Source organism: Falco naumanni, chromosome 9, assembly GCF_017639655.2.
Source record: "Falco naumanni isolate bFalNau1 chromosome 9, bFalNau1.pat, whole genome shotgun sequence".
In the NCBI taxonomy this organism is placed as follows: domain Eukaryota; kingdom Metazoa; phylum Chordata; class Aves; order Falconiformes; family Falconidae; genus Falco; species Falco naumanni.
Window position 1 is genome coordinate 24,966,044 of NC_054062.1, and position 14,640 is coordinate 24,980,683.

Sequence of the window (14,640 nt, forward strand, 5' to 3'; positions counted from 1 at the left end):
TGAGCAACACGCTGAGCCCGTGGGGAAGAGAACAAGCGAGCTGGAGCGGGATGGCAATGCCGGGAGGTGGAAATGCCTCCAGTCGGACAGCAAGAGCTGGAAACACTGCTGAGTCTTGGGAATGCGGCCAAGACCCCTGCTTGCTCCTTGCTTGCTTGCTCCTATTTACTCCACAAGCACAGATCCCCACTCCCACTACATTGCCCTGACTTTGTCTCTATGATTAGTAATTAATAGCGCTGGCACTAATTGCTGGGCAGTAACAGCCTGGCTGTGCAGTGGAGAGGAGCTGCAATGGAGCATCCCTGAGGTGAAACCCTGACCCTACTACACCCTGTGCTATGCGTGCACCAACACAGCACACACCAATTTTGCATTTCCACCGTGCTTGGCACGGTGCAGCACGTAGCCAGCAAAACACGCAGACACCCATTTTGCTTGGTACTTGCTGGTCCACAGCAAGCAGGATCATCAGCCTCCAGGCAAACATCCCAAAAGGGTCCTATGATGGGATCGACCCCCAACTCACAACCCCAGGCCGCCGTTGCCAAGGTGACCCGCAAGCCCGCATCGCATAGCGACAAGCCAACGGTGGCCCCTGGGAAAAAGCATCGCAGCCCAGGGGTAAAGAGAGAAGATGAAGTGCCCGGCCGGACCGGGGATGGGAAGGTGGGGGGGATGCAGGGCCAGGACTCGTGGGTCTCCTTCCCACTTCTGCCATGGGAAGGGGGATGGAGGACTCCCCAGCTCTGCGGTGACAGGCACTTTTCGGGAGCTTTTCCTGTGCTTTACATATTTAATACTCTGTGCACTGGGGCTAACACCTCTCACTCCTCCTCTGTAGGACCTCAAAATTACCATTTCCCAAACACTCAAGAGGATAGTCAAGCTCTTCCCACCTGCACCTCCTGGAGAAACCTCTCTCCTCCAGCCCCAAAGCCTGGAAAAAGTCTGAGCGACTTTATTTCTCTCCAAGCAGTTCTGCCCCAAACACCATCCCCCATCAGAGGGGGGGTAAGGACCATACAGGGAGAAGGGGGGTGTGGAAACCATTTTAAACCATCCCTGCCATTTCCTGCCTCCCAGTTTACAGCAAACAAGACAGTGAGATGTCTTCAGTTACCAACAGCTCCCTTGGGAGCAGTAAAAAATTAATCCAGCTTTTCCTGTCCTGAAGGAAAATACAGACACAAACGGGGACTGAAGCCTCTGGGGGCAAAGGGGGGTGCAACAACCATGGAGGGGCCAGGGGAGGCAGCCACTAAGACCCTCTAATCCATATGCTCCTTAGTTCTGGCAGGACAGTGGGGGTCCCAGCCACAGACGTCTGTGTCTCGCTGGTTAAGTGAGGATAAGACTGAGATGATAATTAATTTAACACAGATGAGAATCTGGGAAATGAATCCCCACCTCCATAACCCACCCCCACCACACTGCCAGCCAGGTTTCTTTGCACATGGAGGCTGATCAGCACACACAGAGAAACGGGCTTTCCAAACCAGCATGCACCCAGCCCATCCCTGCGGGTGGGGGACAGCTTCCCCTCGGCAATGCCTACAAGCCCTGCTGCACTAGGAAACCCTGGGTGTGAGAAGGAGCATCTTCCCCATTCACACTCACATGTTTGGTCTTTATGGCACTTAAGCACAGGGAAAATTACCCACCCACTGCTGTAGCTAAAGCATCCTGGTACCCCAGGCAGCCTTCTTGGGCAAGAAGCTGGCACCAGTGCCCAGCAAGCCAAGCTGCTGGTGTCAGGGCTGTGGGCTGCGTGGTCTAGCACCAATACCAACAGCACTGTGGGCCCCTCAGGAATAGCAGAGAACGGATGTGGCACAGACACCCCTGCAAACAGCTGTCTGAAGCAGTGCTGGAAACCACTGACAGCTTGTTTTCATGGCAGTCCCAGCAGGAGAGATGAGGGGGTCCAGCACCCACCCACAGGAGAATCAACCAGCAAATGCAGGTTAATTACCTGGCTTTGCACATGAACACGTCTGTGGGATACATGTGCAAGGGTACCAAGTTATAACTTACCCTAAAATCACTACATAAGACTTTTGTCTTCCACATTCTGAAAGTCAAATTACCAAAGGCTAATTCTGCTCATGATTCTTTAATATTACTTTGAACCTTTCTTCTGTCTGAGCTGTGAAAATAGGAGGAAGGAAATGCCTTTATTCTGCTCTCAAAATGTATGGACAAAGGGATCCTATGAGTGCTCTTTTAACTCTTTCAGGGGACCAAACATGGCCAAGGGGTGGATGTGGCACAATGCAGGCAATGAGCTGCAAGGTGGGGAGGGAATAAATAATTCCCATGTTTTAATAGCTGTGTAATTAGCACTGCTGCTCAGCATTAGGAAGACTTGATTTTCCACTATTTTTTCCCATAGGTTGCAAATTCTCATTTGTCAGTGCAGCAGGGATCACAGGGAGCTGGGCAAGCATGCTCCGCACGATGCCCTGCGGAGGGGGGCACTTTGCCGAAAGGGGCAGGAGGCTGGAAGCTACACCTCGCTACAGACCCGGACCCCTTTGCTTTAATAATTTTATGACAGCTAAATCCAAGCCTGCACCCAAAGCAAGACTGAGGGTGTGCCCAGAGGAGCTGGCGGTATGAGGGGGGAGCCCCAGAAGCAGGGCTCGATCCCGTGCATTGCCAGGGAAACCTTGGAAGCGGCTCAACACCCAGAAAGCCAGAGCCGGCCGTGGGTCAGGAGCACAACAGGGTGCATGGAGGGAGGGGGCAGATTATCTCCAGGCAGCCGGCTGGCAATGCCCGCTCCTGGCAGCTCCGGCTTGCCGGTGGGATAATGGCACAGAAGAGAGCCAGGGACTGTGGCACCCCCGCGCAGGGTCTGCACCATCACCCAGTGGAGGGGGCCCAGGCTGGTAGGAAGCAAAGCAGGAGGTTGCTCAGCAGCAGGTTGGGGCACGGCAGCGACCCTCACCCTGCCACCCCTGTGCCTCCAGAGACTGCAAAAAGCTTATGGAGGTGCTTACATATAAAAAGGTCTTAAACAAGTGTTTAACTTGTGAAGCTTTGAGGCTTGGCAGTACTCGGGGTCCTTTAGGGAGTCTTTTTGGGCCCCCCAAAAAAATGCCGAGGTCTGTGGCACGTTAAGGATGGAGGAAGAAGGGGGAGAGCAAGCAAGCAGCAAGCAGCTCCCTGCACAACGGTGCCACTTCTCGGTTGGGACACCCAGCACAAAACCCCAGAGATGTCCTTACTGTGCCCGTAAGGATGTTGTCCCCATGGGGACAGCAGCATGAGGACACACAAGCCTGCCTCAGCTTGGGCCCACTGCAGCCCCCCGAGGCCAGGGGTGCCAGCCCCAGCCCCTCGCTGCCTGCCAGCCTGCTGGGGAGGGGGCTGGCCACCCGCCTGCCTGGCAGCTCTTTTCCTAGGTAACCTCCCCACCTATTAGTGGCACATTTGTTTCCCTTCGTTTCCTTAGAGCTGTCACGAGCCACACTGACTCTTTGTTCCCGGGGGCTGCGGAGAGGCCTCCCTTCCCCCTCCCCATCCCCCTGGCTGGTGGGGGGCGGGGGGCTTGCAGCATGCAGACCCCGCAGTCCCTGCCTGCTACCAGGGTAAACATGCTCCCCTTCTTGATTGGTATTCGGGGGGACACATCCCAGCCTGCCCCCCCAGCCCTCCTCCGTCCCCAACAGAAGGGGCTTTGTCGGGGAGCGCGAGGGGGTACAGCACCCGGAGCCCAGGCGACAACGGCTGAAACACGGGCACAGTGACAGCAGGGACGCTTGGCCCTCGCCCGGCAAGGGGGGGGGGGGATGCTGCCAGAGGGGGGAGCTAGGACAGAGACACAGGGTGCTGGGGAAGGGGAAGCAGGGAGGTTTGCTCCAGGGGCAGCTGCTCTCTGCTCTGACCTTGGCACTTTGCTCTTGGAGCACGGACCTCTGTGCAGGGACACCAGCACATACACACCTGTACGAAAAGCAAAGCAGCAAAGGTGCATACGCTCGGGGAGCCAAAGCAGCTCTGCTCCAGCATGGAAAGATGAAAACACAATGCTGTGCCCGCAGGCCCCTTCCCACACAGCGGCTGCAGGCTCCCAGGCACATGCCAAGCTCGCCGGCTGCAGAACGAGCACAAAACCTCACCGGAGGTAGCGAACCTCAAGCCAAAGCCCTGACAGGAGCAGCCATGGGAGAACAGGGCGGGCGTCTGGCACAGGAGAGCCGGTCAGAGCCAGCCCACCACCACGGCAGGATTTTCAGAGAGCCAACATGCAGGCACACACTGAAAATCCCCCGCCAGATCAAAACCAGAGCTCAGGAAGGCAAGTTCCCTAGGCTGGGAGGGGAGCAGAGCTGTGGCACCTGCATCCCTCGGCCAGCATCTTCCCCACACCCACACCTCCCACCTGGCACCCGCACGGCCACCCACCATGGGACAGCTCCTCTACCCAGCTGCCACCAAGCAGGCCGTTTTTGTCCCAATGTTTCTTCATCTCTCCCTTCCCTATTCGGGGGTTTTCCCAGTGCACCACCAAGAGGAACGGTCACTGGTACAGTCTCGCAAGCAACACCTCCCACACACAGCCAGCCCCATCCGAGCGGGGCCCGTTTTGTTATTCCTTTCTCCGACAGCTCCTTTTTCACTTGTCACCCTGTTTTGCTACTACTCAGCTCACAGCTTCCTCCTGCGTGGTTGTGGTCCTCTCCTTCTTGAAGGATGTAATTTGCATTTTTCTCAAGTTATTTAGCAGCGCTCTATTTTTCTCTGCCTGCTTTTCTAAAGGCAATTAGGGTTGGGTTTAGCCAGATGCAGGGATGGTGTGAGGAACCTGACCCAGAGCTCACCATAAGGTAACTCTCCTGCCCAGGCAGCGCACCGAACTGCAGTGCTCCCTGCAGCTCACCTCAAAACTCCCTCAACACCCAGATCATTAAACACCCCTGGTGCAGAGAGGGTCTGGATCAGCCCCTGGTCTCTGCCACAGCTCCCAGGCAGAAGTAAGTGCAGAGCATTGCTACTTCTCTGCTGGAGGAGAGTCTCATAGGAGCGTGACAATCCCCCAACTCCTACAGCATTTCACATGTCCCCGACTCAGAAAGCCACAGGTCCTGATTGAGATGTTAATGCTGTTTCCAGGGAGCCCCTGCCCTTACAGACAAGAGAAAGCAGCACCACCATCCCTCTCCCCTGGGCTTGGCTGCCAGCTCGGATGTGGCAGTGTCTCCACCATTTTTGCTGGCATGGGTCTGACAGGAACTGATGGGCTGTGGCCCATGTCCTAAATCTTCCCCCTTCTGGAGACAAGACCTTTTTTCCCCACTCTCTGCTCATTCCCTCTCAGCTCCCACTCTGCCAAGCATGGAGCAGCTGCTGTGGCTTTCAGCAAGGGAAACCTCTGGGCAGCTGCTCCTGGGGGGATACATCCAGCCGGGATTGCTGCTCCTCTGTGGGAGCATCTCCCCAGAGCTCCCGGCGGCCAAGCGCCCACTGCTCCTCTCTTCCCTCATGCCAGCTCGGCTTCCCTTGGAGAAAACCACTTATTTATAGCCATCCTGGCTGCCTTTAGCACATTTTGACAGCCCACGTCTTTGCCTCCCTGACGATTCGCCCGCAGCATTTCTGTTCTCACCCTGCTGCTACAGCCATCCCAGCCTCCTCCCTACTCCTCGCATCCCCCACCCAGGACCCCCAAAAGAGCTTAGAAACAGCTTCAGGAGGAGGTTTTAAGGGGAGGTAGGGGAGAAGGGAGACAGGGCTACAAAGCTCTCCCATCTTTCCCCCATGCCTCCCAAGGGAGCAGAGAGAAACTCAAGAGTGAGGGACCCCCCTCCCAAGGGAATAAACAACTTGTGCCAGCTAAGGAGAGATGCTGAAGAGAGGTCTGCCAGCACCCCACCCCCACCCCCGCCCCACTCCTGGCATGCCACAGGGCTGCACCGGGGTTACCAGTGCTGAGCCAAGATGTGCACAGCTGCAGGGCACCGGGGACCAGCGCTGGGCAGTGCAAGAGCAGAGGTCACTTTCTTGCCTGGGTAATCCTTGATGGAAGGAAAGATCCATTTTTTATCAGCTCTCCACCTCACAGAAGACGTGCTCTTCCCCAGCGAGCTGCGGGGGGACCTCAGCCCCCCTCCAAGCCCATGACGCTTTGTTCTTCTGTCCAGTGCTGACAGTTTAATTAAACCCAGTTTGAGATGGGGTCACAGGGGTCAGGCGCTCTCCAGTGAAACCTCAGATCGGCACCATTTCCAGCCACCAGGACTGCTTAATGAGTTATCCGCTCGTTGTGGCAGATATAAATAAGGGAGGCCATGCAGAGAGTCCTGCCTCCCGGTCCTGCTGCTGAGGCACTGGCACAGCCCCCCCACCCCACCATCTCAGACCAAGACGGGCTCCAGGCAGGCGTCAGCTCAATACTCCCAAATACCGAGGGGAAAACATTCATCTCCAGGCATCTCACCTCCCCCACGCCCTCACTTGAGGTTTGCTTTCTGCTGGCCCTTTCCTGCCATTCCCCAGATTATTTAAGCCCTGACGGATCAGGTTTAACTCCAACTCTTTCCATTATCCCAATGCACAAATGCTCTTTATAGCCAAGATCCAAGTAACTAATTGAAGCTCGAGCCAGGCTGGGAGACCATAAAGCACCACCAATGTGGATTAGGCTTTGACACTCAGAGCCAGAAGGCAGGCAAACAGCTCTCCATCCCAACCTGAACCTGAGGTCCTCCCTCCCTGTGCTTGCGAGATATTTCCACGAGGCTCGAGGTACAGTAGAAGACCGATTTATGGGTATCACACACCCCACATTCAACAGACTTGCCTTACCCTGCTGCTGTGTTACTGATCTGTTGCTAAAGATGCATCAAGACTAAGGCCAAAAGAGCCTGGAGTGTCCAGGCCAGCACCCTGGTACCCATCTAAGCAGCCACCCCTGGTTTCTGCATCCAACTCTGGCTTTCTGCCTCAGCTGCCACCCACCTGCCAGACCTGGCAGCCTCATTTCCCCTCTAAACAGATCTCAGCCTGACTCGTTCAGCCAGTTTCTGCTAATTCAAGACCTCCCAGTATCAAGGCTTGAGGACATGAGGACCTAGCAGGTACCCCTGGGAGCTTAAGGAGCAAGCACGCTGTGGGTGGCTGCAGTGGCCAGAGCAAGGGGAAACCTGCACAGGGCACTGCCTGCTAGAAATGGTCTGGACACCAGGATTTGCAGGAGCATAGTGCTGGTAAAAGGCTTCTCTTTCCATCCTATCCCAATCAGCATGGGTCCCAGCATGCTTCTAGGGCAGGAAGAGGGCACCAAGCAGCAGGGCCACCCCAGATCCATTTCAGCAGTTAAATAAGCACAAAGTCTGGTGGAGAGGCTCCGATTTCAGTTCAAGGCAAGCTGATTTCAATTTAGCTTAAACCTGCTCCCCACTGATTCATATCCCTGTAGCCTAAGCCAGGTTTGCAGCAATTTAAGAGCATCCTTATGACCTCCTGCACCAGCCAGACTAGCACCAGTTCAGATCCCACCTCCTGCTAAGCCAGTGTAACGGTGTGTGTAGACAAGTTCTGCCCTGGGCACCCCCTGCACCAACACCCACTCCAAACCATGCTCAAGCACCTCAGCAGCCATGAGGAGAGTGAACAGCAGGTCCTCAGTGCATAGGGCTTTGCTGCCCAAATGCAGCACCTGAGGCTCTGCCAGGGCAGCAGCTCCTGACATGCTCCCCAGGCAGACCCCTGTGCTGCACCCCTGCCCTCACTGATACAGGCGACATGTCAGGTAATGCGCTGCAGAGAAGCATGACAGGTGGCTCAGTGGATCCCCAGTCCCACAGCTCATCACAGGGACCCTCTGCTCCAAGCGTGCATCAAAGCTCCTCAAGACACTGAACCACCTACAGCTGAGGAGCTGCAAAATCTAAGCCCATGCACACAGCCCCAGATTACACAAGAAAAGCTCTGGGTGCTGGTGTCCAGGCAGAGTTTGTAACAGCAGAGATGGCCAGAAAACTGCTTCAAGGCAGGGCAGGAGGTAATAGGTTTGAAACAACCACCACATCACTGGAAACAACAGTAAAGCAACAGGCAGAGGCTGAAATGCACCTGAACGTGGGGTAGCTGCAAGGAGCATCTTGCATACCCACGGCGGTACGGACAGCCCCATGCACACCATGGCACAGTCCCAGCTCTACATGAGCTTGAGGACCATGGAGGGGCACACAGCACAGCACACCCGAGAGGCTGCTCTGCTACATCCCCCCGACGAATTGTTGGGGTTTGCTTTTTGAAAGAGACTAGTATTAAAATCCAGGGAAGATTAAAAGGGAAACATTAATGTTGTAAAATAATTCTCTCAACTGTGTTTCTGTTATGCAATGGGCGGCTGGAGGAGGATGGGCCCTTGCTGGCGCCAGGATACAGCACAGCTGAGCTCAACAAATGCCATTTGATAATTAATTGAACGCCTGTGCTATCAGCTGCCATTACCTAGGCCCATCTTTGGCGCCAGTCCACCGTTTCACACATCCCATGCTGGCAACCCACACGGTGTTTTAACCCTTCATTACACCGCCTCCGGCTGGACTCTGGGACTGACTCCCTGGCACGGTCGGAAGAAAATGGCATCACTGCCGAGCAAAACAGCTCAGCCACAGCCTGCCTGCGCAGGCAGGGCTGCCTGGCCCTGACACGGCCATGCCTGTCCTGGCAATGTCTCAGCCCATTCAGCTATTTCATCCACTCCTACCCTGCCCCGGCAGGGATGTAGCATCCTCATTTCACAGCTGAGAAATGGAGACACAAGATGCAGTAACCAGAGAGCTCGTGTCCCAGCCACAACTGCCCTGCTCCTATGCACTGTAAATCAGCTATAGGGTATAAGCACATTCTCCAAGCTGTGGAGAGCACCCAGGCTCAGTCTGGCGTGCCCCCTCTCCTCCTCACGGCTTCCGGATGTACATGGTACCTGACATAGCTGAGAGCTGGTAAATTCTTTGGTAAGAGGATTTCCTGCAGTTTGAACAATGCTGGCACTGCCAACAGCACCGTTGCCCGAGCAAAGCAGCCCCAGGCAAGGAAAAGCCAATATGGAAAAGAGAATATTTATCAAAACCCCAGCAGCCCTCCCCAGGCAGCCTGCTGCTGCACAGAGAGGAGGAGCAGAGGGGTCTGCAGAGCTGGGGCTTGCGCGACAAGAGAAAGTCCTTGGGGCTGTTTCTGCACGTGCAGAGGGACAGGCAGATGTGGGGGCAGGCAGGGTTGTGTGGGGAGGGGGCAGCAGGCACAAGGGGCTGGATCAGCCCCGGGCAGGGCTTCCCCCTCACCTTCCCCAGATACCACCAGAAAGGCAGGTCTAGAGCAGGGCCGTGGAGCACTCTGCGCCCTGCAGAGGTCTCTGGGCAGGATGCAACCCCCTTGGGGACACCCTCTTCCACCCTCCCTTCATGACAACTCAGGCTAGAGCATAAGGAAGGACACCCTGCTCCAGAGCCTGTGATCCACACCCAGAGAGGAGGCTGCAGGGCTCGCAACACCTCTGCAACTGGCACTGTGCAGGCACAGCCCAGCTCGGTGATGCCAGCCCAAACTGCCAGCACCTCCTCCCACATCCCCATGCACTGCAAGGATGTTTAACAGTCTTTAACAGCACTGGTCTCAGGTCTTCCACAAGGCAAAGCTGATTCCCTGCCGTACTGCGTGCTGGGGTCTCTCAGAAACAGGGTGCATTCCCCCACCACGCGCCAGGGACTTGCTGGGACAAGACACCAGTAACCACCAGCACAGCTCCCCAGAAGCAGCACCCTCTGGGGACGTCAGTGCCCCTCCAAACCCCACAGCAGCCCCATGCCACAGCCAGGCAGGTGAGCCCCACCAGCACGGAGGGTACTTACAGCCGCAACAGTGCCTGGTTGTTCTGGAAGAGGAGCTCAGGCAGGGTGTGCAGCTGGTTGCGGTTCAGCCGTCTACAGGGAAGGAGGAAAGGGTTAGGGTTTCAGGGGAAAAGCAATCACCCCACCTGCAACCCAGCTGGCAGCTCCAGGCACAGCTGGATGCTTTAGCTCGCTCAGAGGAGCCATTAGAGCAGAGCATCCTACCTAGAACGAAAACCCCTGTCCTGCTCATGGCACTCCCAAGCGGGGGCAACCAACAGGGCAGTAATAGACTTACTCGCAATGTTGTAATTACATACAGACAGGACTCCAAGCTGTTAACTGCTGATTGCTGCTTAACTGTGCTGTTAACCTGCTGCTCGCTCAGCTCCTCCTATTTGCTTGAGCAGCTCGGGATTTTTAAACTGTTGAGCTACTTTACTGAGTACTGGACTGGAACTTACAGCTCCCTCGCTAACACAGGACACATCTGATAGCAGTAAGAGTGATTTGTGTTTAACCTGCCCCTCACCCCAAAAGCATCAGAAAGGACTTTTAAGATCTATGGAAACAGAAATAGGTTTGCTTCCCACACTGTAAAATACTGCCGCTGCGCAGCAGAGAAGCTGTTTGAAGTCAGGCAGCACCGATACATTATGGTTTAAGGCAAAAAGGAAAGGATGCTTTCTGCGACTAAACCTGTCAGCCCTCACCAACCCGCCTCCGTGCCCAGGCACTCACAGCCGCTCCAGCTCCTTCATGTCATCGAACGCCCCACGCTCCACTGCACTGATCTGGTTTTCCATCAGCTGCCTGTGGAGAGAAGGGGTCAGCTTTCTGGAAAGGTGGTCCCCAGCACCCCCATCTCACTGGCCATGTCCCTGATGCTCCTCCAGACCCAGGGCCACCATGCTTCTGCCACCCCCTCAACCCAACCCAGCCTCCTTCTCCCCGCTCATTCCTGGTTGGAAGCCCACCATGCTCAGCCCAGGGCAGATGCCCTCCAGCCCCACTGCCAGATACCCAGGAAAAGGGCTCAAGAGCATCTCTACCAGCCCCAGGAGGGGTCACAAGCCAAGCAGGGTGGCCACCAAGGTTGAGGCAGCTGGTCCCTTGTCAGGAACTCACAGGACACGGAGCTGCTTCAGCCCAGCGAAGTCGTTCTTGTTGATCCGCGTGATGTTGTTGCCGTTGAGCTCGCTGTGGAGAGAAGAGGCAGAGATCAGCAAGGAAGTGCTCAGGAGGTGGCCAGGCACTGGGGCTCCCCAGTAGCTCCCCAAAAAGGGCAGACAGGGCCCAAAGGACAGCAGTGCCTGCTGCATTTCTGTGCCCCTCATTGGGAATGGCAGGGCTGGCAGCAGGCTCTGAAGAGGACTCAATGGCCTGGGTACATGAAGTCTGGCTGGCCAGGGGTGTGTAAGCTGGCATCTTTCATGGACCATAAAGCAGTGAGGGGCAGGAGCTGCCCAGCAACCCCATCTCCCCGTGTCCACTCTGGATGCCCCTCTTGGGACAGAAGCCCCAGAGCCCCCAGCAATGCAATAAGCAGCCCAGTGACACCAGCATCTGCCTGGCTGGATGCACATCACCCCACTCTGGAAATGCAGCAAACACCTGGTAGAGTCATAACAAACACACAGAGCAGCTTAGAGAGGGCAGGGGTAGTAAGAAAGCAAAAAGGTGTCCCCCAGAAAAGCAGGATCCCTCCAAACACCTAGCTGCCAGTCACCCACATGCATCATGACTGGTTCAGTGAGCAGCCATCTCACACCTTCTGCCTGGAGAATAAGCCATACTTCAAGTTTCACCTGCCAAGAGACACTTGCACAGGACAAGCTGCTTCTCCTGGCATCACTCTTTCATGCAAAAAGCCCTGGGTGAGCACAGGGACAGGCTCTCTAGCCAGAAGATGCTGTCCCAGCTTGCTCATTCCACCGGTGGAAATAAGAGGAGAAGGCAGCCCGTGGGATGCCTACACCCATCCCATGGCTGCTGTCCTGCCCAGGCTCAGCTCAGCACCAGGGCAAGGTGTACCCCACTGCTGGACCCACACATGGCAGGGACTCTGCTCCTAGCCTGCCAGCTACACCTCCCCGTCTTCCCCTGCCATGCTCTCCAGCGTGCCCCTGCTAGGATTATCCTGCTTTAAAATATGTTGAGCCGGGAACTGCAGAGATTTGCGCTTCGCACTCCCAGCTTTGCAGTGCCTTTCACATTACCGGCTGAGAGCACTGCAGGGAGAGCGGGACCATAAGCCCTGGGGCCCACAGTCTGCAGAGCTGGAGGTCCCTGTGCAGCACCCAGTGGCAGGAGAGAGCCTCCCCCCTCAGCAGCACAGAGCACAGCAGTGTTTGCTCCTTGCCAGGAGGCCGATCTGCCCAAGGCATGGGCTGGGGACAGAGGATGCCCACGCAAACAGACGGCCCAGGGCGGGCTCCCATGCTAGAGACCCGCTGCCTGCACTGAATACAGACACAGAAATACAGAGGAAAATAAATAAACTACAGGAGCAGGAGGTAGTCAAGGAAAGGACAAGCTGCTAGAGCCAGGGCAGGGGAGAAGCAGGAGGGTGCCACCCCGGAGCAGGTCGCGGTGCCTGGGCAGGACTCCAGCACCCAGGGCTCTACAACCCCCGCAGCCCCGGCAGCAGGACCAGCGAGCTGTAACACCCCACAGCACACCACGGGCTGAACACAAAGTCCGTCATTCCCAGTTAGAGCCCAAGCCTCCCTCCCCGGGCTCTGCGGCCATGCGAGGGGCCGAGGTCAGTGGCAGGCTGGCCCCGGAGCTGCTGAGCAGCGTGCAGGGCCGCCCGGTGCAGCCCGCGCAGCCGCGCACCCCGGGGTGCTGCCATTGTCCTGCTGAAATGGCTGATAATGGCTAATGAGTTCCAGCTCGCCATTATAGGCTCCTAATTACACCGCTATTCAGCGCCGAGATTGCCGGGCCCCTGCCATTATCCGGCCGTGTGTGCCTGTGTTGGGAAGGAGGTTGGGAGAGCACGTTACTAGGACGCAGATGAATGCAAGCGGGAATGAATAGAAGTTGCCCGGCCCCAGCGATTAAACCGAAACCCGTGCTCGGGCTCTGCAACCCCACGGCTCTCCCCGCTCCCCATGCGGCCAGCACGCAGCCTGCACATCTGGCTGCCGGGGATGGGGCTCCAGCCCGCAAGATCGCACGCTGCAGGGCTCAGTCCTGCCCCGCTCCCAAGGAGCAAAACCCACAGCCAGGCTGCAAGTCCCAGGCATGAAGCACTGGAGCAGGTCATGCATGTTAGGGACCTGTTACTGCAAGAGGGGTGCCTCGGTACATGCAGATGTGTGCCCACCTCCTGATGGACCACAGCCTTGGGGTCAGCTAAGGGCACGGAGAAACCCCAGCTTTGGGAGTGGTTTTCTCCAAATGTCCTAAAGGGTCCTGGCCAAAGCAGATTGCCTGGGAGCTCCCCAGGGCTATGGAGGAGGTAACAGCACCCATCCCAGCTCCTGGCAAACGAGGGTCCCCATGTTGCCTTCTTTTAAACATACCTAACATTACTTGGGCTGCAAATGTGCAAGTGGAAGTTAGAAAATCTCCGGTGTTGCAGACAGAGAGAGCAGAGAGGCTTGATTTAAAAACTGCTCAATCTGAAAGGCAAAACTTACACCTCAGCCTGCCGAGCTCCAGGTGGGCTCGGACACCTCTGGGGTCCTCAGAGCACCAGCACCCCAGAGCCTTAGCCAGAGACAGAGCACAGGCCAAGCAGCGTGGATACATGCAGAAAAACCAAAGAGCCAGGGACTGGACACAACCACTCCCTCCACAAGCCCAGACCAGGCACCTCCTGGGACAAAGCAGCCTGAACATTTTCAACACCAGGAGGCACAAGCAGGATGCACTGCCCTGGGGACAGACCACCCCGGCGGGCAACTGTGCTGCCCAGCCCAGCTTCCACTCCCTGCACGCTCTCTGAGCATCCTCAGGGAGCTCCAGCACTGGGGCTGCACTGTCCCCCAGCAAGGCAGTGTCCCAGGGCCCCTTCACAGCTCCCTCGGGGACTGGCCCTGCATGCTCCCTGAGAACTGTTCTCAGCATTCCCCCTTGCCTTTGTTTGGGTAAATGATGGCCTTTGCAACCAAGATGGGAATGAACAGCAGGTAAAGCTTATTTGTAAGGATGCCGAGGCAACACTGCTATTTAACTTTGTGCCATTTTCTCCCCCTTCTAAACCCCCTTCAGTTCCTCACGGAGATAAATTACAGTTTGCTGTGCCCAGAAAGCCAGATCCCCGCTGCTCAGCTGCTCACCCGCTGCCTCCGTGCCCTTTCCTAGTGAAGTGAAACACCCTGCCCTGCCCCACACAGCAGAGCTTCAATAAGGACTGCTGTGTCTGGGGAGCTGCCTGGCAGATTGGTTGCATTTCTGGACTGTGATTTGAAAGTAGAGATGCAGGGTGTGCTTTTTCACTGTTAATCCATAGGGTTTAATGCAAAAAGCATCCTCACGTTCATCCAGGATGCCCTCCAGCACCCCAGATCTCACTGGAGAAAGAATTTTTATTTGCAACCTTCAAGTTTCAGAACCCCTGCCTCCCTTTCTCCCTGGGAAGAGGAAAGTCATTAAAACAAGCAGTCCCTTTCCTATGTTGCTTGTGGATCATCCTACTCCCAGATGGGATGTCTGTGCTGCAGCAGGGTTCGTTAGACTGGATTTGCATAGTCTGCGTTTATATTTGGTTTCTAGCTTTGGATGGCTTATTCCATTCCTGGGAGGGTCTGATGCGTCTTTTCCCTTTGCAGGGTTTAGAGCT

At 56.1% G+C, this 14,640-nt stretch overlaps 1 protein-coding gene across 1 annotated transcript in view; it reads right to left on the reverse strand.

Moving 5' to 3' along the window:
• SLIT1 (slit guidance ligand 1) overlaps nucleotides 1-14,640 on the reverse strand; it is a 65,346-nt gene that overhangs the window by 41,581 nt on the left and 9,125 nt on the right. The window contains 3 exon segments of the mRNA XM_040607374.1: nucleotides 9,870-9,941; nucleotides 10,590-10,661; nucleotides 10,977-11,048. Coding sequence (XP_040463308.1) covers nucleotides 9,870-9,941; nucleotides 10,590-10,661; nucleotides 10,977-11,048 — 216 coding nt within the window.